Below are 24,086 nucleotides of genomic sequence, written 5' to 3'. Positions count from 1 at the left end.
AATCCTTAAATAATTTATTTTTACCACTGGATTCTATCCCTCCTGCCCCCTCCGACAGTTATACACTTGCGCAGCTTTGGAGGTAAAATGAAATAAAAAAAGTAACCATACTTAAAAACATAACTGTGCAAATTTAAAAATTACACTTCTGAAATACATAATATAAATATTTTTAACACGTCTTCACATTTAACAAAGTTTACAAAACAGAGCGTAGGATTTTCACAGGAAATGGGTCTGGAGAAGAGAGAGCTATGGAAGGATTACAGTATATACGAAAGTAGAAGCACAAGCAGCACAGCAGAAGCAAGAGACTCATCAGGCCAGGTGGGGAAAGAAAGGACGTTCTAGACTGTGGGGCTTCAGGTGCCAATTTATTTAGTGCCTAACTCGTGCAGATCTGATAGTGGCTTCGTGATAACGGCAAGGAGAAGTTCTCCGATTGAAAAGCTGATCCCAAACACTATGGAAATAAACGGGGTTTCTGCAGAAGCAGCACTTTCCAAACTGCACTCCATTCATTCCCTTTAGATGGGATTCACTCACAGGTCCTTTGCAGCAGCAATCAGGTAAGGAGAAAAGGGAAGGGCTGAGCCCAGCTCTCCTGCCAGTCCCTGCTCCATATGAGTATGCAGGAGCTCAATTAAAGCCTCATTTCCCACTTGGTTCTGTAGAGATTGGGACGGCTTGGCTCCCATTTGGATCTAAAATCCACTACCAGGCAAGTGGAGCAAGCGGCTAAGTGGGCCCCTGGTATGTTCTGTTTGGCAGAGAACAACACAGGGCGGGACATACACTGGTCACAGCAGGCACTGCAGCTCCTCCACTGTTTTAACTTCACCACTGTAGGCACCCTCTTGCATTGTCCCCCAAGACAGACAGATGCCAGCCACAGTTTGCATCGAGCACAGGGTCTTAATGTGCCTAACAAAACAACCCCAACCATGTCCTACTGGAAGCATGTTTGAAGAAATTCAGTGGGACTTGCTGCCAGGTAAGTGGGGTTAGGATTGCACCCTTGGGCATCTTCATTATGCTTTCGTTATGATTCCAGCCTAAGCCCTGTCCTATGGCAGCAAGTATGTATGAACAGTATGTATTTAGGTGAACTTTTCATATTGGAAGAGATGCGTACCCAACTGCCTTCCATATTTCTAAATTATGACAGCAGGGTTAGAAGCAAACAAGCAAACACAGATTATGAAATGGAGAAACAGTGGCCAAGTTGTTGAGGATGACTGCTGTTTTACACCCATGAAACTCTGGTTAAGAACAAAGTGAGAAAGAATACAACCAGTTTCTTAGTTTTTAAGCGAAACTATCAAGGCTTCTACTATGACTTGCTAATAACCTTGTTTCATTCACGGCTTCCAGCAGACTCTGTTCAGCATTTTCAAGGACAACAAGCCCCAAGTTGTGTGGTAGTTGCAGTGCAGGAAACTCTTCATCTCAGGCAGGTTTCCTTAGATTTTGAACGCTTCATATTCAGACAGTGTGCAAGAGAAGTATCAGCAGAAAGAGGGGTGCAAGAAACACAGTCTTTATTCATTTCTTATGGTTGCGTATTAGCATAGAACAAAGTCAAGAGTACTGAGAAAGGAGTTTGTTTTCAAGTATTCGGCATAAGCATCCTGCATCTGCAAACTGTGTTTCTGACCCAGGATACAGAATTCTGGAGAGCATATTGTTCTTTGTGCCACAATATGCATTTGTAAGTACACGCACAAGCAGGTGTACGTGTACATGTACAATTCAGCTTATTGTTTTCCCCACAAAGTCACGTGTACTTTTTCCACAGACTGTGAATGAGACTGGGTTGAGTGTTTTGGAGGTTAGCACCATTTTCCTTTCACAAGGTAAAAGCCGGCATTTATTCTCTCTTGCTAGCCATAGATCTGCTTGAACTGGTAGCACTCGTTGCAGTAGCCGTTGCACTTGTTATTGCCATAGTGGTCGCAGGCTGGGGCTCGGCAGCGCTCCTTGGGGAGTTCAGCTGCTGGAGGGTCCCCCCGAGGTCCCCCCAACTGGGCCTGCTGACCAATGTGTAGGCACTCCGGACACAGTTCCCCGTTCCTGGAAGCTAAGTTGTTCCTACAAGAAGCTGTGGCACACTTGCGCTTCTGAGAGCTTGGGAATGTCTGGCGTAAATCTCTGTGTTGTCCTGTTCGCTAAAAAAAAAAAGAAGAACATTGTCAGGTCTAATTGTAACAGTCACAGCCTTTATCTGAGCTTTAGTTACTTTTATTCATGTCACATTATTGACCAGAAGTTCCCAAAGGTGAAAACCAAAATGAAAACAAGCAGTGGTGTGCTTTTTAAGTTAGAAAACAATCATGCTGCTTCTGTTGCAAGCACCCTGGATAAGACACTGACACAGGCGGCATGAGAAGTGGCTTGCCGAGTGGATCACTGTGGCAGGTGGATCACTGTGGCTTACAGGAAGAGGGCAGGACGCCCTGTGATTTGGGGTAGGTCTTCTAAAAGAGTTTGGTGTTAGGCTAATCTAAAAACTCAGGTTTTCCAGTTTTGGTACAGGCCAGATTTCTCTCTCCCTCTCCCACTCACCTCTCTCTCACACACAATACAGATTATGTACATTTTCCATTCCACTGTATTGTGACAGAGCAGCACCAGCAGCAGGGTAATTTCGGGGATGTTAATATCAACAGGAGTTAACACTTCTGAGAACAGCTACAGAAATAACCCCCTGTTCCTCTATATGCTTTGGATGTAGCATTTTTTTGGTTAGATAATAAACGCAAGTTTTAATTTTTTAATTGTTATTCACGGGCCTGTATCCATCATCTCCACAATCCTAGGCAATAAACTACTAACATAAAGGGATGATAATGGGAGTGTATTTTTCCTTCTTCTTAAAATGGGCTCATAAAAGACTTTTCTAGGAAGAAAGGCACAAAGTTAAATCAGGGAGAAAGATTTCGTTATGTTGACTGACCTCTGATTGTCTCACTAGCTGGTCTTCGGTTCTTCTGGCTTCACGCAGCCGCTTGCTCTGTGCTTTTATAAAGCATTTCTGGCAGTAGCCCTCGAGCATTGTGCTCCCAATTGTGCCACACTCTCGACCCAGGCAGGAAACAGTGTTCTGGTACACTGCAGCTGTGACTCCCGAGTGCCCTGAGGCAGGAGAAGCCCGCTGAGACCTTCTGTGATGGGGCACTGAAGCGTCTATGATGAGAGCAAAGGAAGAAAGTGGTCACTTAGGGATGCAGGATGCAGCCATCTTGCTCAGTCTTGTCTACAGTGATTGGCAGTAGGTCTCCAGAATTTCAGACGGGGGACATTCCCAGCCCTACCTGGAGATGCCAGGGAATGAACCTGTGACCCACTGAAGAATGATGACTGGTCCATTAGGGTGAACAGGGTACTGACCCACCAATCTCAGTCAGTCACAGCCAGCCCCAACCTGCCAGGGTGTGGCCCTGGCTGTCAGCTTCCACCTCCTCTGTCCTGGTACTGCCACTATAGAACTCAGAAGGGATGGCATGGAGGCAAAACTAGAAGTAGCTTGCTCTGCCTCTCATTAGCTCTGCCTCCACCTACTGTTAGGCTTGCCGCTTTCTGCCCCACCAGTCCCAATGATCAACATCTGCCACTGAGCTGTGACTTCGGCGATCAAACTTTGAAAACACAGAGCGGGAAAAGGGACTGTTGTCTGTGCTCCATCTTACCCATCACTTGGCTATTACTGAATGCAATGTTACATGAACTATAGAGGCTTAAAATGGTCCCTTTTGAAATATACTAGCAAGGATGCATTCTTGTTTTGCAGGGCCCCCCTGTAACATGGAGCAATTTTCAGCAGGTGTGCCTTTTAGCACTGGGATACGGCAAGGGGAAAGAAGGACTGTCTGAATTTCTGCATGCCACACAGCAGCTGGACGCAGAGAACAAATGGCAACTGTAAAAATGAACTGTGTGGATTCATTTTTAAAACACTCAGTGTTACAGCATATGCATTGCCTGCAAAACACCCCAGGAACAATCCCTGGAATCTGAAGATCCCCCAATTGACCCCTATTTGAAAACCCGGAGAGCCTCTGCCAAACCAGATAAGATAATATTGAGCTAGAGTGACCCCACATTCTGACTTCAAGCAAGTTATTCAGCTGCCCTCATATGATTAAAAGCCCTGTGGTCTATGGCTAGAATTTTCTCCTCTTTAACCCTAACATGCCCCCCCACCCCAATCCGGACTGGACAATTTTTCCAATGCAGTTTAAATGGTTTGTTCAGTGAGCATGTACATTTTGCCATATTGGAGAACTGCTTAGGAAACTATCAAATTTGTTCTATCGTGTTTCCACCCACACCCTATAGTGAACTTTTAAATTGAATCTCTAACAGGATTTCAGAAAGGAATCTGGGGACCTTTCTGGGGACCTGCCCTGGTAACCAAATGCATCCCCAATACAGCAAACCCTTGAAGTTAGGTTGCTGTTCTGCCTACTTCAGCAAAACATGAAAAGTGCACTGGAATTCCTCAATATTATAAGTGACTAATGCAGCTGGAAGTAAGCTGAGCTTTTCCGCTGCAGGCTTGCATTCCATCTTGCAGTTCAGCATTACTGACGCTTCAGAATTACACTTCATCTCACTGCTTCGTCCTGTTTGCATCTTACATCTCCTTGCAACCTGAGACTGAACAGGAGCAACTTCAGTTCCACCGCTCGCAAACACCCCCTCTCCCCGCCAGCCCAAATCTCTGTAACGGTGATGGAGAAGAGAAGCACATTCCTTTACGCTCACCTTTGTTTTCCCGGTACTCAAAATAGCACAGTGTGCAAAAGCCTTCGTTTTGAGGAGTCCCGAAAAAGCTGCAGCCGGGCTTCCTGCACTTCCTGCTTCCCTGCTTCCACTCTTCTGGTCTCTGGGGCGGAGGGCGTGGCGGTGGCAGCTCTGTTGCGCTGCTGCCGCTTGCCGTGTGGCAGGACTGCTGAAGGAGGCTCTGTGACAGATGGGTGGGGTCCGATGTGGACCTCTGGTGGCCTGAAGGTGCGACACCTGAGTTGCTGGCACTTGACAAATGGTCTCTCGTCCTTTTGAAGCAAGAGCTGCACATGCCATTAAAGGTCCTATTGGCGCCCTTGAGGCAGAACATGCAGGTCACCTGGTCCGGCGGCCTCTGCTCGCCTGGGCTGTTGCAAGGGCTGAGCTCTGCAGTGTTGTTGTAGCAGCGTTCGCAGAGCCCGTTGTATTGCACGTTCAGGGTGAAAGGGCAGCCGGGAGTCCTGCACTTCATGGCAGTGGTTTCGCTGTACAGAAAAAGGCTCGGGGCTGTGGGGGGTGCAGAGCGAGGCCCTGACACTAGTTCTTCGGATGTCCGTGTGGCAGGCTCGCGGTGTTCGCTCTTAGGTGAGCTGGATTTACTTGTCCGGGGCTTCTCAGACCCCATCCGGAGGTTCTGCCTCCTCGCTTTGCTCCCTCGCTGCTTCTGCTCAAAGCACTCATGGCAGTAAGGCTGGGTGCTCACGGACATGTAGAAAGGGCAGTTGGGAGTCTCGCATTTTGCTTCCACGAGCGACAGCTGGGGCAAGTTCAGCTCCACCTGGTTCCTCTGACCCGGTTCCCTCCCAGCGGGCCGAGCATTTTCTTGCCACTTCTTGTATTCGTGCTGCACCAGCTGGAAGTAATCTTCCACTAGGTTAATCTCTTTGGGCAAGTTTCCTTCATCCAACCTTCAAGGCAAAAGAGACAAAGGAATTGGTATCACCAGGTGGGGGAAAGGCAGCAAACTTTATACAGTCTGGGATGACATAATAACACTGCGGAAGCAGGAAGAGCTGCCATCCTACATCAGCAAGAGTGCATAATGGAAAGCAGCACAGCCTACACTTATGAAGCAAGGTGGGGAATTTGAAAGAAGGAAGAAGGGTGTGAATAGAATAGAGGGTCCCAAACATATGGAAAAGGAGAAGCTGACAATGGTCTTTAATGTCTCTTTTAGCAAGATAAAGAGACACCATCTCAGTCCTAGTTACAGGACTGGGCTAGGCTGAAAGAGAACAAGCAAGCTGTAGTTTCTTTAAAATTGGCTCTCCTTCTCTCCCTATGCAGTGTCGGATGTCTTCCCCATTAAGGGGGAAAGAACTTGACTCTCAGATATGACTGACAACTATTCTCAGTGGAATTCTACACTGTGCTTTTACAAATGTTCCATCTGTCCAAGAATATCAGCTTGCCAGATGGAATGATTTCCCCTTCCACCTTCCTGGGCATAGTTTTTTTTTTTTGTGTCTCTTGACCCCCTCCCCCAAGCCAATTTTGGGGAGCACAGCGGTAGGGTGAGGGAATCCCTGTTGCGCAAATTGAAGCCCTTCTCTGAAAATTTATTTACCGGTTTTCTAACAGAAGTTGCTAGGACCTTTATTAGTTCTGTAAGAGCCAGCCTGAATGTTGTTGTTTTTTTGTTATTTTAGACATCTCTTAATTGTCCGGGATTAAATGACACAGTAAAAGCAGAGAATGCACCCTTTGAAAAGGGCATCTGAAAGTGAGAGGCTGAATACATTGCCAATTTAAGAATATATGTTATCAAGTTAAGTGCTGGACAGTGAGAAGATGAAGACTCACTTTGCAGCGTTAATGAGATGTGTTGTCCCAGAATCCCAGCCTTGCACGGGAATTTCTATCACCATCAGGTAATCTCTTAGCAGCTTTTCTTTCTCCCTTTCTTCAGAATCTGTTAGAAAGTGCACCTTCAAGTCTTCAAACCTGCCTCTTTCACAGCTGACCAATGGAACTGCCCGGATCTCTATGGAAAGGGGGGGGGGAAGAGGATTGTTGTGAATTAAATGGGAAAAGACAGGCACAACACAGCAGTGAGCAATATTAAAAACCCTAAGGCTGATAACCAAAAACAACCATCCAGAGAGGTAGTTATGGAAATTGATTGGTATTATAAAAGAGCAAAAGTTATGAGCTACTTCAAGGTGAATAAATTGCCCAAACGAAGGATTTCCTATACAAAAGGAGTGGATAATTCCCCCCTCCCATTGAAGGCTGCATTACCTTGGGGGTAATCTGTTGGGGACTATGTGCCAATACAGTGGAACCTTGGTTGTCGAATGGCTTGGCTCCTGAACAAATCGGCTCCGGAAAGCCGCAAACCTGGAAGCAAGTGTTCCGGTTTGCAAATGTTTTTTGGAAGCCGAACTTCCGACGTGGCTTCCGCGGCTTCCGATTGAATGCAGGAAGCTCCTGCAACCAAGCAGAAGCCCCGCCTTGGTTTTCAAACCGTTTCGGAAGTCGAACGGAGTCCCGGAATGGATTAAGTTCAACAACCAAGGTACCACTGTAGTGGACAGAGTCTGCAGAATTGCATTGCGCTCTCTCTCTCTCTCTCTCTCTCACACACACACACACACACACAATGCAGAAGAGGAAGCAATTCCCAGAGGGGTGGTCTGGAGAGCAAGAGTGACTCCCAGACTGCATCTGATGTATAACAGCACGAGAGAGATCAAAATGGATTTGCTGTTGGTTTTAAGAGAAGAAACAGGGAAACACCAGCGCAGAACATAATATACCGGTAATGCCTGAGACCTACCTGGGCCACTCTCTTTCAAAACAACCAGAGGGGTGAAATGCATACTGTCATAGGCCAGGATGATGGGGTATCGATAACACTCTTCTGCTGGCCAGTGGAGAGGCAAGTAAATTCCGCCAACATTCAAAGGGGAGAAGCTTGAACCTGACTGCAAGCTTCTAAGCATTTTATCTGTTTCAGGAAAAGAAAAGCAAGGTTAAGTTAAACATGACTCTTGTCAGCAACAGAGCAAGGGAACCATTTCCATTTTAATTTCGAAACTATCAGAAGAATATCAATAACTCATTGTGAGGAAATATTAAAGCTGATGTAAGAACAAATAAACCCAAACCCTAAATCGCTTTCATAAGTGAGGTCACCAAAACTTTTTGTGTCATAAACAGTTTTTTGTTTTAAGTTGTAGATGCTGTTAACCCGGGGGTGATGGCAATTGCCTCTTTCAGAGGATAATTTGTAGAAATGTAGAAATTTCCAGGAAACAATCGCCATGAACAGGTGTTCTTCACATTATTGGTTGCCCACCTCCACTTCCATGACACTGAAACACCTTCCGAATGCTCTTCATAGAAGCGTGGGTGTTCCACACTAAAATTGGATCGCCAGTACTTCGAAAGCAGAAGACACATTCCTACCTGCAACAACTATGATTGGGCGCCGTAGGATGTTAACAAGGACAAATATGTGGATTTCTTCCAATGAGTTATACTGAAGGCCTCTGTGGGCGACTGATGTTTCTGCAGATGCCATTTTGATGAGGTTCTCCCATTCGTCCTCCCAATTCTAATGGAGAAAAAGAAAATACATCTATTTAGCTTTGGGTTACTATCATGCAAGCTGGGAGGCCTTGCATGCCAATTATTTTTCCTTATCCGAATACCGAGAAAGTTAATTCATACAATATGCATTCCAGATGTATAGAACCTGAAACACTAACTAATTAAGGGCATGGCTGCAGTTGATTTGATGTTGCATTCTCTCTTCCGATTTACAAATGCTCTCTTGCCTAGCAGGCAAGTGGTTACTTGCAAGCCTGCAACTTGAGGACTGTGAAACAACGCGGTTGCTTGAATCTTATTTTCTTGATACTTCTGTGAGTTGGAGGCACCAATGCAACTGTGTTGCACCACTCCACTCTCACCACCACCACATCTAAATAAGCAGCTGTGACAGCAGTGTCAAGAGGCAGTTTCATCTTAACATGTGAGTTACTATTGGCTGTTTCCAGGTTTGAGAAGACTAGTCTACTTGGGCTAGCAACTAATGGAGAGGATAATTTATCCCTTCAACCAGCATGTTCCTGTAGAAAGAAGCAAGAGCAGAGGCACCCACATGACGTAGATTCTTGGATAGGAAGTCTATGTCTAGCTGTATGTTTCTAAAAAGCAGGATGTGTGTTTTTTGTTTTGCTTGGGTGGTAGCAGCGCCTCTTCATAACAGGAAGAGCAGAGACATGCCAACTTTTGGAGATGTGGGTGGTCCATGGAAATAACCCATCTCTGAGGAGGTTACTTGTGTTGGAAACTCCACAGTAGTGAAACTCTTCGTTAATAAATTGGGAAATCCAGTAAACTTAATGAACTAAAATGTTTTAACTAGTTGGCAGCCCTGCAATTTTACTTTCTTAAGCTCACTGCCATAATTGCCTCCCATCCTGTGTAATTATACACAGGAAGTCACGATCTACCCAACCATACCAAGTTTTGAAACATTATTCGCTACATAAATAAGTCCAACATACCCTGGTGTCATAGCAGAGTCCTGTTGCCACAAATTCCTGCGATTTCAGTGTTTCTCGTTGCCAGCGTAGTTTAAAGTTGCGTGTGTCCACTTCCCTGAGTGCACTAAACAATGTTTTTCTCAGGACTAGGTCGACATCTTGGACGCCCCACATGTACTGGGATGCAGCATGCATCAGGCAATTCCCATCCCCTACAGAGAAATAAAAAGGGTTAGTTGTTTTATACATGCAAACACAAATAAATAAATAAAAATAAAAGTACAAAACATAATGGACAGCATACATATTTCAAGTTCGTTAAAAATAAAATCTCTGGTTCTGCACAAACCAGTAACGCTTTGGAGAAGCAATTAACGTTTCTTAGAAATCTCCCCTCAAGCAATCTATTTTTACTTTGGCTTAGTATCCTCTGAATCTTGGGGGGTATGGGGTAGTCTGTTCTCCTGCTCCCAGTCTGAGTAAGCTGAACACTGACAAATAGCTGTATTTTTCTAATCCAGCATTCCCCCACCAAGTATTGTAGAGTCGACATTGTGTGTGTGTGTGTGTGTGTGACGATAATTCTGAATGTGCAACTCCAATGGGATTATGCTACATGCAGAAAACAAGAACAGATCCAATGTTCTGCCTTTCTGTGCAGAAATCTTGTTGGTGTTGAAGGAATTCTATGCAGGTTGGCAGAACAGCTTTGATCCTTAAGACACACAGAGAGAGAGCCAAAACAGTGTTTATATAGTGTGGACAGCTGGTATGAATGAAAAAGTTGACAATCTGCCGCTCAATGGAGAAGTGACTGAATATAAAATGCAGATGAAACTATTCATCCTATAAAAATGTCAATATAAAAATAAACTCAAGCAACTTTCCGTGCACAGTTCCCATTTGTGCATGTGAATCACGCTCTATGAGTTTAATTTTCAACCACTTCCCAATAGCTAGTATTCAAGGGTGAAAGGATTTTAGAGCTTTGACTAAAACTTCAAAGCTTAAGAAAGTCCATTTAATTAATGATACAGCTAGAGGAGATTTCCCTATTCCAATTGCCGTTTACACTTGTTTAAGGTGAAGTACAGACTAAAAATACTCAGTTCAATTGCTGATTTTACTTTATTTTTTGCTGAAAAGGCACCATTCTGTATAAAGTGTTCAGAGCTGACATAAGTCAACACTATCAGCACTAGGTTTTATGGGCACAGCCTTTTCCTTCCTAGACAAGCTACAGAAAATTGAGAAGCAAAAGAGAAAGTGGATTTATAAGAAATTGTTTTACTATGAATGTGGTTAGTTGGGTTGTGTAAAACATACAAGTTTCTGGCACTCATGGAGAATTCTCACAAAAATATAGTAATGCATGCAGCACTGTGTGAACTTTCTAGGCACAGATTACTCCAGCCAATTGTTTCCAGACATGGGCTTAGTGGCAGAACGCTCTCATCGAGGAAAAAGTTGCTGGGATTGCTTTAGAGCAGTGGTCTTCAACCAGTGTGCCATGGCATCCTGATGCCTTGAATGGCGGCCAAGGGTGTCACAGGCAACACTGGCCTCTGTCCCTCTTTCCTTCCCTCCCTCCCTCCTCTGATGCCCCTTTGTGTTTCTGCCTCCCAAAGGGTTGCAGAGCTGTTTGTTGCAGCAGCCCTGGCTACAAGCTCCTGGTGCCTCTGGGGCTGGCCAGAGGGTGCTGGTTGCCAAGAGCTGAGGTGGCCTTGGAGCAAGCAAGCCAGTGGGTGAGGGAGTCCAGCCAGCTGATCCACGAGCCCTTGCTGTTGGGAATGGATGGACAAGTGGAAGGCCGGGCAGGCAGGCACTGAGCTGGCCTTTCTTGTGCTTGCTGTGTGTGCAAGGCCTGCCTGGGAGCCTGCCAGTGTGGAAGGGGAGCCTTTCCGCCATCCAGGTCTGGTGGTGCCCACTGCTCCCGCTGCTGCCTCCCAAGGTAAGGTGCTGGCGTCAAGTTCACCTTTGGCCAGCCTCCATTGGGCCAGTAAGGCAGGGGGCATCTTCTTTCCAGGCCCCTGGGGGGCAGTGTGAGGAGGCACCTCTCTTTGGGGCAGGGGTGGCAGCAACAGCTGTCCGGAGGCCTCCCAAGAAGAGGGAAGAGGAGAGGAGGCTGAGAGAACACTCCACAAGGGAGGGTGTTTGAAAAAGGGTGAGGGGCTGCCAATTCTGCAGGCAAGGGGTGACATAACTGGGCTGCTGAGCCCCACAGGGGCGCCATAGAAAGAATGTAGTTGGTTAAGGGAGCAGTGGACTCAAAAAGGTTGAAAAACTCTGCTTTAGAGAGAGGAACTACAGTAAAGCACAGTGCTTTAAACTTTGCACTTTAGGGCGGAAGGAGGAAATGATCTTTGTTGAAAAATCAGTATCCCTTCCTTTCATTCTTGGCCCAGAAAAGGAGGATGGATCCTGCAGCCAATTGGCTAGGAAAGGTTGAGATTGTGCTGCAGACTGCCTCCCTTAAAGGGGTTGCAGTGGGGAGAACCATTTTACCCTTGCAGTTCTACCTTCTCCCCACCAAAAAACCACAAATATCTGAAATCAAATTGTTGGAAAGACAAACTCTTCCACTAAAAGCAGCAGCGACAGATTTATGAATGTTTTGGGACAGAAGAATGTCAGGAGAATGACGGGAGTGTCAAGCAACAGAAAGGATCCCTTGCCTGGTTTTTAAAGAGACACTTGTTTTTACCGTGGTTACACCAACGTTCCATTCCATTTTGAAAAATGGCACCAAAGGCCTAAGTAAACAGTACCCCAACCAAATCCCAGTTTCACGGTCCTGACTAGGTGCTCTTTTTTGGTTTGTTAGAGCAGGATCCTTTCCTCCGCTCTACCAAAATCAGGACCAGTCCCAAGGTATTCTGCTGCCAGACAAAAGGAAAAAGACAAGATGGTGAGTTGTATCCGAATGTTAGTCCATCTCAGAGTAGAACCACTGAAATAAATGGGCATGACTACCTTGTTTCTATTAATTTTGATGGGTCTACTCTGAGAGAAACTTAGTTAGATACAACCTGACATCTCACCCCATTCCATGTACAGAAGCCAACCAGACTGGCAGCTCCTTCAACCTGACCGGCAATATTATTTGAACACTGGTGAGGGAAGCAGGCAGGGGGTGCAGGACAGAGCTATGTGGCATATACACCTTCTGCCCACCTGTGTACTAAAACAGAAGCATTTCTTATAAAGGGGTAGGTCCTCACTTACTACTACTCTTTTCTTTTTCTGCTTTAAACAGAATTATCTAACACAACTCACAAAGCTGGCTTGTCTTTGCATAATCATATTTAAAACAAACAAAAATAGATATTAAATGCAAGGGTAAAAAAAATGCTTGCAAGGCTGATTTATAGTCTTGTCTTCTGGCTTTACCGAGCATTAAAAAAATATGGCATACAAGTAGGACAATTATTGCATCCTGTAAAGAATTTCCCTTTGCAAAATCTAGAGCAAAGATAAGAGGGTTTTTTTCCTTGTGTGCGCTTGCTTTCAGTTCTGCACACTGAACCGCCAGTTCAAAATTCCCTAAGCATTTGGAATTCCCCAGTGTTAAGCTATTTGACTAGTAGTTGAGTAACAGCTATTGTACTTCTTGTTCCGATGAAGAGACATTTGAACTGTGAAGTACGCAGTGGACTTTCCAAGTAGGCGTGGCTAGGGTAAGTTGGAATGCCTATTCATTAGAGAAGCGAAATTGCTAGTCAGTAGATGTTGGAATCTTTTTAAAATGAGATGTTTCCTCCAATCTTTTACATTAAAAATACAATAAAATCAACAAGTGTGTCCCTTTCTAATATATCCTCAAATGCATGTCATGTTTGAAATCAAATTCCCAGAACTGTAAGCAATCTTTCTACACTTTTGGTAAAATTATTTGTGATGAAATAACAGGTGCATTTATTTCTTGGGTCTCAATATGGGCACAGAGCTACATTCCCTACAAATGGATCTATGACTGTAAGAACGACCAAATGCAATGCTGTTGGCTATGATGAAACTGCTATTTCTTTTCTTATTAGTTATTTTACTATTTATTTAGGGCACAAACCACCTCCTCCCATGTGGAGAGAACCCTTTGTGTGCATGACAGAGGTCCCGTCTATATCAGTCTACAGAGCCCTTAGCTCAAGGCCTTCTGTGTAACATGCCCACCCATGAAACTTCACGTGACTGTGAGGTTTCATCCAGGCTTCTGATGGGAAGCACAGGAGGGACAGGACTCAGCAGAATGCCTGTCGAGATCCATTCCATGCTCACAAAGCTGCATGCATGTGCAAAGGAGATGGATCGGGTTGTTTTATTTTGCAAATTTCCTTCTTTATTCTTGGGGGAGGGGCTGAATAGGGCGTTCCTTTAAGTTGTGGTGGAGGTGGGGAAAAGATTGGGACTGGAACTGTTCCCCAACCACCCGACAAAATTACAAACCCATATGGTTCTGTGCTTTCCAGGATCCATTCTTAAAAGTCCAGTACTGTAGTTGGGTTTAAAAAACAAACAAACCCAAGTCCTTCTCTCTACTTCTCTACTTTGAAGTGATGCAAAGTAGAACATCTTTTACTACTGTTACACTCTCATTTAGTAAGTGTGTAGTTTAACACACTGGCTGTGTTCACACATTGCGTGTGGATGTGTGGGCTCCTGGGGAGAAGGTAACAGCAGTTAACACCTGGTCCTTTTATTGGCTACAGCTCATGAAGGAAGAGAGAGATTACCCACAAGAAAGAAAGAGCAAAACTACCCAACACATTGCAGAAGCCATAGTTTGGCTTACTGCGCTGTGCAAGCCAGGCCACTGAAAGAAAATGCAACAGTTCAATAGCTCACATGATCAGAACAGAATATACACACACATTAGAGATAAGCAAGTGTAGTCCAGGTTTTAATATGTGCTCAGAAACCTGAAACTCTCTTTCAGGGCTCCAGTGAAAGGATCTCTCAGAGAGGGAAAGTACAGTAGAGGAATACCAGTATAGAACAGCGACTTCTCTTCTTTTAAATAAGACAGCCTATGCAAAGATGTTTGCCTTTCTTTGGATGCAAGTGAAGCATCCATAGGGACAACATGGGTGCTCGCAGACTACTTGTTTACCCAGCATTCATCCTGATATATTTGCCGAAGATTAGATGATGTTCAATAAATTTATTCATTTAATAAATGAGTAAATTTATATCCCACCCTTCCTCACAAAGCATCACACGTGGCAAACACAGGAATAATAAAACAATTAAATCATCTAAAAACAATTCCAATATGGATGCAGATGACCAATCACTCTGATTTATTTGTGGGGAGACTAGACGACACTGCGTCAAAGCAAGTGTCGCCCCACATGTTCCAGTGCATTTTCCTGTCACTGTCCTTATCATAAAGTTCAGTCTTTTGGGGAAGTGGGTTTGTTGTGCTGGGATGTGACGGAATCCCACACAAAAACAGCAATAGTCTGGAAGGGCCCCAAGTGACCCACTCCTAAAACTCCCACAGTCCAGTGAGAGGTCCAGATCCACCATTTGAGATTTAACACTTACTCTCTTAAGCTTTTGAATGAACTGAGAGGTTTTGATTTTAATTGGTCTCAATGTCTTGTGTTGCTCCTCTGCCCTTTCACTTGATATGATTTTATAGTAATTCTACTATAATTATCTAACTAAATTTCTATCCTACCATTTCTCCCAATTAAGCATATCAAATATTTGTATTTTATGATGTAGATATCATATATGTTGAAATCTGTCCAGGGATTACTGTGTACTGAAGGATGGTTTATAAATCTGGCAAATTAAATAAAAAGAATGCACAGGTGTTATCACTCTCATTTTCCGGGTGCATATGTGTTAAGTTTTATTTTAGTCCTCGTAACAGGAGATGCTGTGGAGCTGCCCTCCATATGGTTGTGTTGCTGCTGCTTACCTGGATGGCACAGGGCTGTGTGCATGCAGCAGCAGGAGCACTAGATTGGCTTTGCTGGTGCACCTGTATAGCCTGACCTTGCTGCCACACTGCACTGTCCAGGTAGGAGGGAGCAAAACTGCTCGAGAGGACACCTCATTATACCACTTCCTCTTGCCTAGCAACATTTAGCCCATATTAATTTAGATAGAACAACTTGTACAATGAGGAGAATTCAGGAGATGTAATGAAAGCTGTTGGTGGCTCTAGACATTACAGGAAGTGTCAAAAAGGGGATGTGTGAGCGACGTACATCCTCTTTCCACGCTACTGATGTCATATCTGAAGCAGCAACTTGTGCTTGGGCATTCCAGATGTTCACCTAACTCATGTCTTCGCACAGAGTTGTGCTAATTGCTGCTTCAGACATCACATTGGATTTATTTATTACGTTGGAAACAGGGCCCTAGTTTAGAAATGAGCTTGGAACCCACTGAAGTGGTGGGGACCACCAGCGAAGAGATTTGTCAGTGCCCTGATCTGTAATTATTATTATACGGAAGTCCTAACAGGTCAGGTATAAAGAAGGCACTAATCAGGATTCTGGAGACAGAGTCTTTGTCATCAATCCAAGCATTAATTTAATACCTGATTGGGCAAGAAGCATGTAATGACCCAATGCCCTGCAGAAGGCAGTCCATGCCTTGAGGGCTACATTCATAGGGCACATGAAACTGGTTTCACTGTCTCTTTAATTGTGTTGAAAATGTATACCCTGCCTTTATAGCCTTCAAGATAACTGAAATCAGGATATCTTAACCAATACAGACATACATGAATATTTGCATTCTTATATCACAAGGCCAATGGTTTGCATGGAGTGGCTCACCATACAAAAATAGCAATTTACTCCGCACAAGCACAAGGCAACAATATAGTGACCCAACTGTGTGAATGTGTATCAAACAATACTTTCTACCACATGGAGTAATTTAGAGTTACCTTTAAATTGATAAAGTGTGGGTGGGCCACTCACTGGCTCTCAAACTGACTTGAATTTTTTTCTGAAATTAGGCCCCAAATATATAGTTTTTTAAAAACCCTCCAAAATGAATTATTCCCCATGCACCATGTCCTGAGTAACTTGGAAGAAAGGTTTCACAAATATGTAACCTGATATACATCTGATAGTTGCATGGATAAAAAGTAACACTAAGAGCCAATTGATTCCAGTTCCTGGTTCAATGAGAGCAACTCTGGAGGGTAAAAGGAAGTGTCATAAACAACAAGTGGAGGATTACAGGTAGGTAGCCGTGTTCGTCTGCCATAGTCAAAACAAAATAAAATTTAAAAATTCCTTCCAGTAACACCTTAGAGATCAACTAAGTTTGTTCTTGGTATGAGCTTTCGTGTGCATCTGAAGAATGTGTATCTGAAGAAGTGTGCATGCACACAAAAGCTCATACCAAGAACAAACTTAGTTGGTCTCTAAGGTGCTACTGGAAGGAATTTTTTAATTTTATTTTGTTTTAACAAGTGGAGGAAATGCATAAAGAGGATGTTCCAGTCGTCTGTATATCCTCTTTGTAAGTTTCATTGAAATACACACAATCCAGATCAGTGTCTTTTTGTTCACATTCGGCAGCACGTGCTGCCTGTGAGCCAGAAAGGTTCTTGACGGCAATAGTACATAAGTCCATGAAGTTAACGTAACATACATCTATGCACTAGTTTGACATTAGGCAACCATTTCACTTAAAAGAAGAGAAAAACAGCCCCTTCATAATTTAATTTTAAATGCAATTTGAACTAGGCACACTCAAGGTCCATTAAGGTAACAAATGAAGCAAATGCTATTTCTGTCCTGCCAGAACAAGGAGAAAATAACCCTAGCTTACCGTTTGTCTTCAGGGGCACAAGTTTTTTAACTTCTCGACACCAGTTCAGTTTCTTCTGACGTTCTAGTGAGGTTTGAGTTGCTTGGTCAATAAGGGCCTTTTGAAGAATCTCCTGGAACTGTAGGCAGAATTGACACATTCTGAACATCTCTATGGTGTATCTATGCATAGTCTTAAAATGCTGGATTATTCCGTTGGTGCACTTGACAAGGTCTTCAGGCATTCTCTCCCTTATCTTCACAGCTTTCAGCATGTTGCTCAAGTATAAAGCTTGAGGAATGATTTGCGAGCCAGCCATTTTGCAAGAAGAAACCTAAAAGAGGAAACAACACTTGTAAAAGAAGGGTTTTTTTTTTAAAAAAAATATATCATTAAATCCTCCTTCCCCTCCCTACCCCAAATTCGGCACAAAACACAGACTTTTTTCATAAATTACATTAAACCAGGAAGTTCAGCCTCAATAGCTTCTGTGACACAAGTGCATCAGGAACAATGAGAAGCTTCTTTGGTATGGATGTCTTAAAATTACCACTCACATTTCCTACTGATTTATCCGAAATTCTAAGCAAACAGGCACCTGCTACTGAAAATGAAATCTGCATCGAAGGAGTGCCCTTTGTTAATTCTAGAGCTAGTGAACTGCGGTGTGCCCAAGGGTGCAGAACTGGAGAGCCTGGATTACTCAACTGTAAATCTATTGAGATGACAGCAGAATTTCCTCTTAGCTCAGAATCCCCCCTGTCTGTTTCTCCATTCCATATTCCCCTTATGATCAAACTAACTAGTGCTTCTGGGTTTTTTCTGCTGGATTTTTTTCGGGGAGTGGGGGAGCTTTGCTTGTAGCACATGGCATAGGTTGGCTTCTTGAACAGTCTTACAATATACACCATGAAACCCCACACACAACAAACTTATTTAGGCAACATGTCATAGTTTAGAGAAGTAGGGAAATATCCACCTAGTATTTTGAGTAACTGGTTCAAATAACCTTAAAAAATGTTCAGTCTTCAGTTTTGGAGCATTGCATAGGCAATATGGATTATTTTAGTCTAAATTGTCTTCTTTGTTCCTCAGTTTTTTGTTTTTAGCCTGTCTTCTATTTTGTCCTCTCTGTGGTTGTTGTTTTTCTTTAATACTGTTTTCATATGACATGTGAATAATTCTAATTCACACTTTTCCACACTGCCCTAGAATCTTCTGATGAAAGGTAGTTAAGAAATATTTTAAATAAATAAGCAAGTTCCTCATTCAGGCTACTTATTTAGTCTAATAGGCCAATGATAAAGGAACAGTGAGAACTTGTATTAAATTGGCCTTGCATTTGCTCTCAACAGTAGCACTCAAGACTGCACAACAAAGAATGCACCTAAAAGGTTGCGTTTTCACTGTCTCCCTCATTTCTCCTCTTTCTCTAGGTTCTGGAACTTTTATTTATTTATTCTCCAAGCGTGCAAAGCTTAACACAACAACAAAAGCATTTTTGCTACTAAAAACTTAGCAAAATGTATTGCTGCACACCACCCCATTCTCCAAGCAGTGCGAGATTCCATGGGTTCCAAGTGCTTATCCCGGCTTCCATTTCCTTGGAATGAGGGACAGTGGAGACTGTGGTGTCTTTATTATATATGGTTTATTACACATAAATACAAACTAAGCCTACAATGGAGGGGTTCACAGCATTAACACCCCTGAAGGTCTTTCTTCTTCCATAGCCACAGCGTTGGATTCAAGTACTGTAGAAAGTAGGCACCTCTCCACACACACCCCAAGCTTCTGCCTGCAGCCTACTTCTAGCTCTGCTCTCTCACACATACGTCTGGCCCTTGTCCTTCTCACCAACAGCTTGGCGAGGGAGGGGAACCCACACTTTTGCCCTCTGGCACAAAACCACTTTGTTACCCTATCGACCCATACTTATGGGGCTATTAACTCACAAAGAATCTGGCTATTCCAGGAATTTTATCCCCCTGGATTCAGGAACTAGAAGGGACCCAGATATACAGCCTAACACACACACACCCCACCAACTCAGAACAGCATTACTTAGAAATGGTGAAAAGTTGCTTTTTTTACTTTAAAGAAAAGCATGTAATTCAAAGCAAGGTCTTAAGGATAATGGGATAGAAGGCAACTGAAGATGGACAGTACCTGCCCTAAAATGGAAAAATAGTGAAGAACTGTGCAAACTACTAATCCAAAGTCACCTGGAAGAAAATAAGATAAATGTGACTTTCTTCTGAATAAATGTGGCCAATAAGCTATTAATTAAAAAAAATAGGAAAAGCATCAGTAACCCATAGGTTGGGTTTGATCCAGATTCAATCATACTAAAGAGTAAACCCACTGACAGCAGACTAACCACTGATTTTAGGGGGCCTACTGTAAGTATGATCAAATCCACATCCTGCCCCATAACTATAATGCCAGTGCTAGCTCCCTTTCCACGAGACTTTTTGTCCAGGAATCCTATGCACATTTAGACTCCGTGAGCTACAAGCACACATTACATTTCTCTGTGCATTTTGAATTGTAGAAGTGAACAGATGTGTATGCAGTTAACATGTTCAAATGAAAGATGTGATCCTGCAAGTACTTAACACAAAAGGACAATTTTGAGTCAGTGGTGTCCCTGGTAAAGTTTGTATGTGTAAAGGATGATGACATCAGTAAGGGATGCTTAGGACAAGCACTGGTTGTTTCCAGTATTAAGTAATAATAGACTATCCAATTTGTTAAGCTCAATTAGAACACTAATTAACATTCCTATTCTGCCAACAGCTGTTCTCCTCCTTAGTGCAACATGTGCTATGGATTGGAGCACATCTGCCCATTTTGAAGTTATGCTGCACATATTTGCTGAGGAGTAGGTCCACTGATTTCAATGAGACTTCCTTCCAGTGGTGGTGAAAGTGGGAAAGAGGAATTGGCTAAAATGGCGTCTCCCGTTCCTACATTAGCAAAGGTGTCCACTGGATCAAAAGCCAGGATTGCAAAATCCAGTTTAAGCAAGATTGTGCCTGGTCAGGCTGCCCAGTAACTCTGCGGAAGACACTGAGTTCCATGGAAGAAACCAATAAACCAAACAAAAGCTGCATAGGACTGGAGCCTCCGGAAGCCATAAAACAACAACCCAACCCTCACAGGTCTTGGTGCCCACAAAGTAATGTGAAACAAGCAGGCAAAATGTTATACAGCTGGGCAGTTTACTGTGCAACTCATAAATGCCGGCTTTGTGCAGTGTCCCCACATTATCCTCATCGAAACACCACCCTACATTATTTCCCCATTTATCTGGATTTTATGTTTCTGTGGAAAATCACAAGTAAAACAAACAAAAACTAAGTATGGAAACAATAAATCCACATTAAATTGGGAGAGGGGATATGGAATGGAATTTTGATAAGGGCAACATCATGCATATGCTGAGGAAAAACAAAAACCTTGCAGGTACAAGCAGGTACAATAAATGTGAAAAGGGCCAATGTCATTTTGAGAGGGAGCACGTTCAGTTTTTGATGCACCGGTCAATACTTCATTGCTAGGGTCCACAGTGTAAAAACAAAAAAGCATTTACTGCAGAGGCTCGCAGTGGTTTTTATTAAGCAAGTCCACTAGAGAATTATACTGTATATTTTTCTGCTGACTCCTACAGTGGACCTTGAGGTTGTCTGAAAGCAGTGTTAGAAACAAAGATATGAAAGCTAGAAGCTAAACGGCACCTTAAGCCTAAATTATGGGCACAACAACATAATACAAAGCTGAAAATGAATGAACTGCAGCTAAAACATTGTGTTCATTTTTCACATGGTCAGATCAGCTGAATCAAACTTGAAGATCAATGGAGTGTCATATGTTGCAACCAGATTGTCGCTGTATCCCTCACTCACCAGCCAGTTGTATCCCACATCCTGTAAGATACCGGTATCCCCAAGCTGTTACATCCTTGCACTGAACTGTCTCAAATGTCTACAGTTCTAGCCACAAGCATTATACTCACGGGCAAAGTCCTAAATGCCTACATTTGGGGGCTTTTTTTAGTACTATATACAGAAAAGGTGAGTAATAGGGGCATGATAGAGATGTATAAAATTATGCAAGGTGTTGAGAAAGTGGTCACATACATTCTACATACAGACAAGGTATTGACCCCATTATTTGGGTATTATTTTCTCAAATGCATCATGCAGGAGGAGACTGCTTTTCAGTTCTAACTTTGTATCTTGCAGTACGAATCCATGCAAGTTTATCTGGAAGCAAGTTCCACTGATATCAATGTGACTTATGTTCACTTAAGTGTGTCTTGGATGGCAGTTTAAGGGTGTGTAGTAAAGTGAATGCATATCTTTGTAATGTTGGAATATTCAGATGTGACTACAAGTCCCGTGTCTTGCAAATTTCTTGGGGCACTCCTGGAAACAGCTGAATGTCAATGGGACAGCAAATGTTTTACATGCAAGAAGTCCCACGCAGGGATTGGCATCTCCAGGCAGGGTTGGGAAAAATGGCTGAAACCCTGAAGAGAAGCTGCCAGTTAATGTAGAACAGCACACATAGACAACAGTGAGCTAGGAGAAAAAATGGTCTCATAATCTATGTCCTGACAATATACATTCCTCAGGACAATCAATGTCTGACCACCTACAAGCATTTTCAAACACAGTTATGGAAAAGTACTATGCTCCACGTCCAGTACTTGATATGAAAGTGAAAAGGCATCCCTAACACCCAAGGCTGGGGAACCATTCACACCGTTCATTAGGTAGGACTAACTAGTGCAGGGTCCGGTCTGTATCTGGGTTGAAAGTTCCACTCTCTTTATCTAAAGTTTGGAGATTCACGAATGCAGGCCCTCTTGGAAGGTGCTAAAAATAATTTGCTCAAGTGAGGGGGGTTGGTTATTGCTTTAAATAACCAAAATAATGAACAAAAATCCTGAAACTGCAATCTTATGCATGTTTCCCACACAAATAATTTGGCGATTCCCTTGTAAGTATGTTTAGGATTACAGCCTGGAGATGTTACAAAAAAATCTGGATTAGTATGAATGATGCTCTGTTCTTCCTCAATGTCCCTTTTTAGTGGTGTAATAAATAACCATTAGAATTAAATAGCTAATGGTTTTACTTCGAAAATGCACATACTGCAGTGTCCAAATAGCTTATGCAAGTCTTTGCTTTAAAAAATGGGAAATAATACATATTTCATAACTGTTTGTATGAGCTGTCGTGCAGTTATGTAACTTTATGCAACAAACAAGTATTACTTGAATGCATTTAGCACTTGTTGCAAGGGCATACTTGTGCCAGGGTTCAAGCCCAGAAGTTTTTTTTCCAGTATTGAACTTCTAGAATAGGTAAAGTAATAAAGTCACTGAGCTTGTGTAGATTACACAATGAGAAAAACGCTAGGATACCACTTTAAACAGTCAGTTGTTAAGAGACCCCCCTCTATCCCCCTCACAGAACTACAATTTACAGAGTAGTTTAACCACCAATCCGTCTTCTCGGGAAACTCTACAGCATTTTTTTTTAAATGGAAACACACAAGCAATAACCGAAACTACCGAAGCATCCTCAGAATTAACCTGCTCGCTGTTTGCGCCTAACTGGAGCAAACTAACTAAGAACTCCTTCTCTTTTGGATGCTATACCGGTACACATTTCGCATTAAACAGAAACGCAACCCAGGATGGCGGAGAATCGGGGTGGGGGGAAAAGAGATGCGCATCTCTCCAGCAGCATCTCCATAAATGCAAGCAAAAATAGACCCCCCCCCACCCCAGGCTGGCTCGTCGTCCTCACCGACCCCGCGAGCAACCCCACAAACTGCAAAGCAGCCCCCACAGCGAAACAACAACAACAACACAGGACAAACGACTTACTCGGCGAGCTGGGGGCTGGGGGGAGGCAGCGACCCTCGAATGACTCCGCCAGTAAATCCTTCTCAGCACAAACGAGCCGGACTTGGAGCGATGCGGCTCGGTGGAGCCATGAATCCCGTCCTTTTCCCCGCGAAGAAGCCTCGGGATCTCTGCTGGCCTGGTCCGAGGATGGTGGCTGGTCCACAGGCGCCTTTGTTAGCCGCCCCCTCGCCCTCCTGCTGCTGTTGCTGCTACAGTTGTTGTTTTGCTCTTTCGCCGCCGCCTCCTGCTGTCTGTGTGTGGTTCTTTCTTTCCGCTGTTTTACTATGTGGAGCAAAACACACACACACAGAGTGTGGATGCGGGGATTTCCACGGCTGAGGGACTTTCCGACATGTGACACCAGCTGCCTGCTTGCCTGCCTGCCAGAACAACAGCTGCTTCCAGGGCGAAGGGAAGCGACCCGGCGCGCTGCAGGCAGAGCCCCTCCAGGGGGCGCCCTGAGAGCAAGCGACGCCTGAGGAGGAGCACGTACAAGCACGTGACTTCCTCCCCTGCCGGCATCTCTGTCAGCGCACGCGCACGGATGACCTTCGCAATTCCTCCGCCCCTTTTTTTTTCTTTTGCGTTTCTCAGGCTGGGATTCTCCCGCATGAATCACCTTGGGCTTCCCCTCCTACCCGCGTCAATCTTTTATTATTATTATTATTACTTCCATTCAGTATTTTAATCTTTTTAAATTTCTCCCCCATCCCCCTCGTCCCAGCTTTCTTCGTATTTTTCTTGACCCGAAATTGCATTCACACAGCCAAAGTAATATTAATAATGAAGCGTTCTGTTCTTAGGTATTCCAATAGGGTGTATGTATGATATATTGCATACTGTATAACACACACACACACACACACATATCACAAATCACAACTTAGAACCTGATAAATTTGTGAGCCACAGTCCACTTAGTGAGATGCATGAAGTGATAATCCTGAATAAGCAAATGGAATTTAGAAGGGTGAAGTCAGAAGAAAAAGAAATGCAAAAAAGAGCAGGCACCGAGGATGCATTTAATTTCCTTATCACACTTTTAAACACCCTCCTCAAATTGCATGTGTTGCATATACACACTTAGGCATCTGATG

At 43.6% G+C, this 24,086-nt stretch overlaps 1 protein-coding gene across 1 annotated transcript; it reads right to left on the bottom strand.

Annotated features, from left to right (window-relative positions):
- Positions 1–23,434, bottom strand: TNFAIP3 (TNF alpha induced protein 3). Its single transcript, XM_033143871.1, has 9 exons — positions 22,969–23,434; positions 17,088–17,400; positions 9,306–9,496; positions 8,200–8,347; positions 7,568–7,738; positions 6,592–6,772; positions 4,768–5,696; positions 2,957–3,186; positions 1–2,168 (listed from the first exon to the last, which is right to left on the bottom strand). The coding sequence occupies exons 2-9, from the start codon at positions 17,383–17,385 to the stop codon at positions 1,884–1,886; spliced, it is 2,433 nt and encodes an 810-aa protein (XP_032999762.1). The 5' UTR covers positions 17,386–17,400; positions 22,969–23,434; the 3' UTR covers positions 1–1,883.
- Between the last annotated feature and the right edge of the window lie 652 nt (positions 23,435–24,086).

The sequence above is a fragment of the Lacerta agilis genome, chromosome 3, assembly GCF_009819535.1.
Source record: "Lacerta agilis isolate rLacAgi1 chromosome 3, rLacAgi1.pri, whole genome shotgun sequence".
Classification (NCBI taxonomy): domain Eukaryota; kingdom Metazoa; phylum Chordata; class Lepidosauria; order Squamata; family Lacertidae; genus Lacerta; species Lacerta agilis.
Note: the sequence above shows the minus strand (reverse complement) of the source record. Positions and strands in the feature narration are given on the sequence as shown.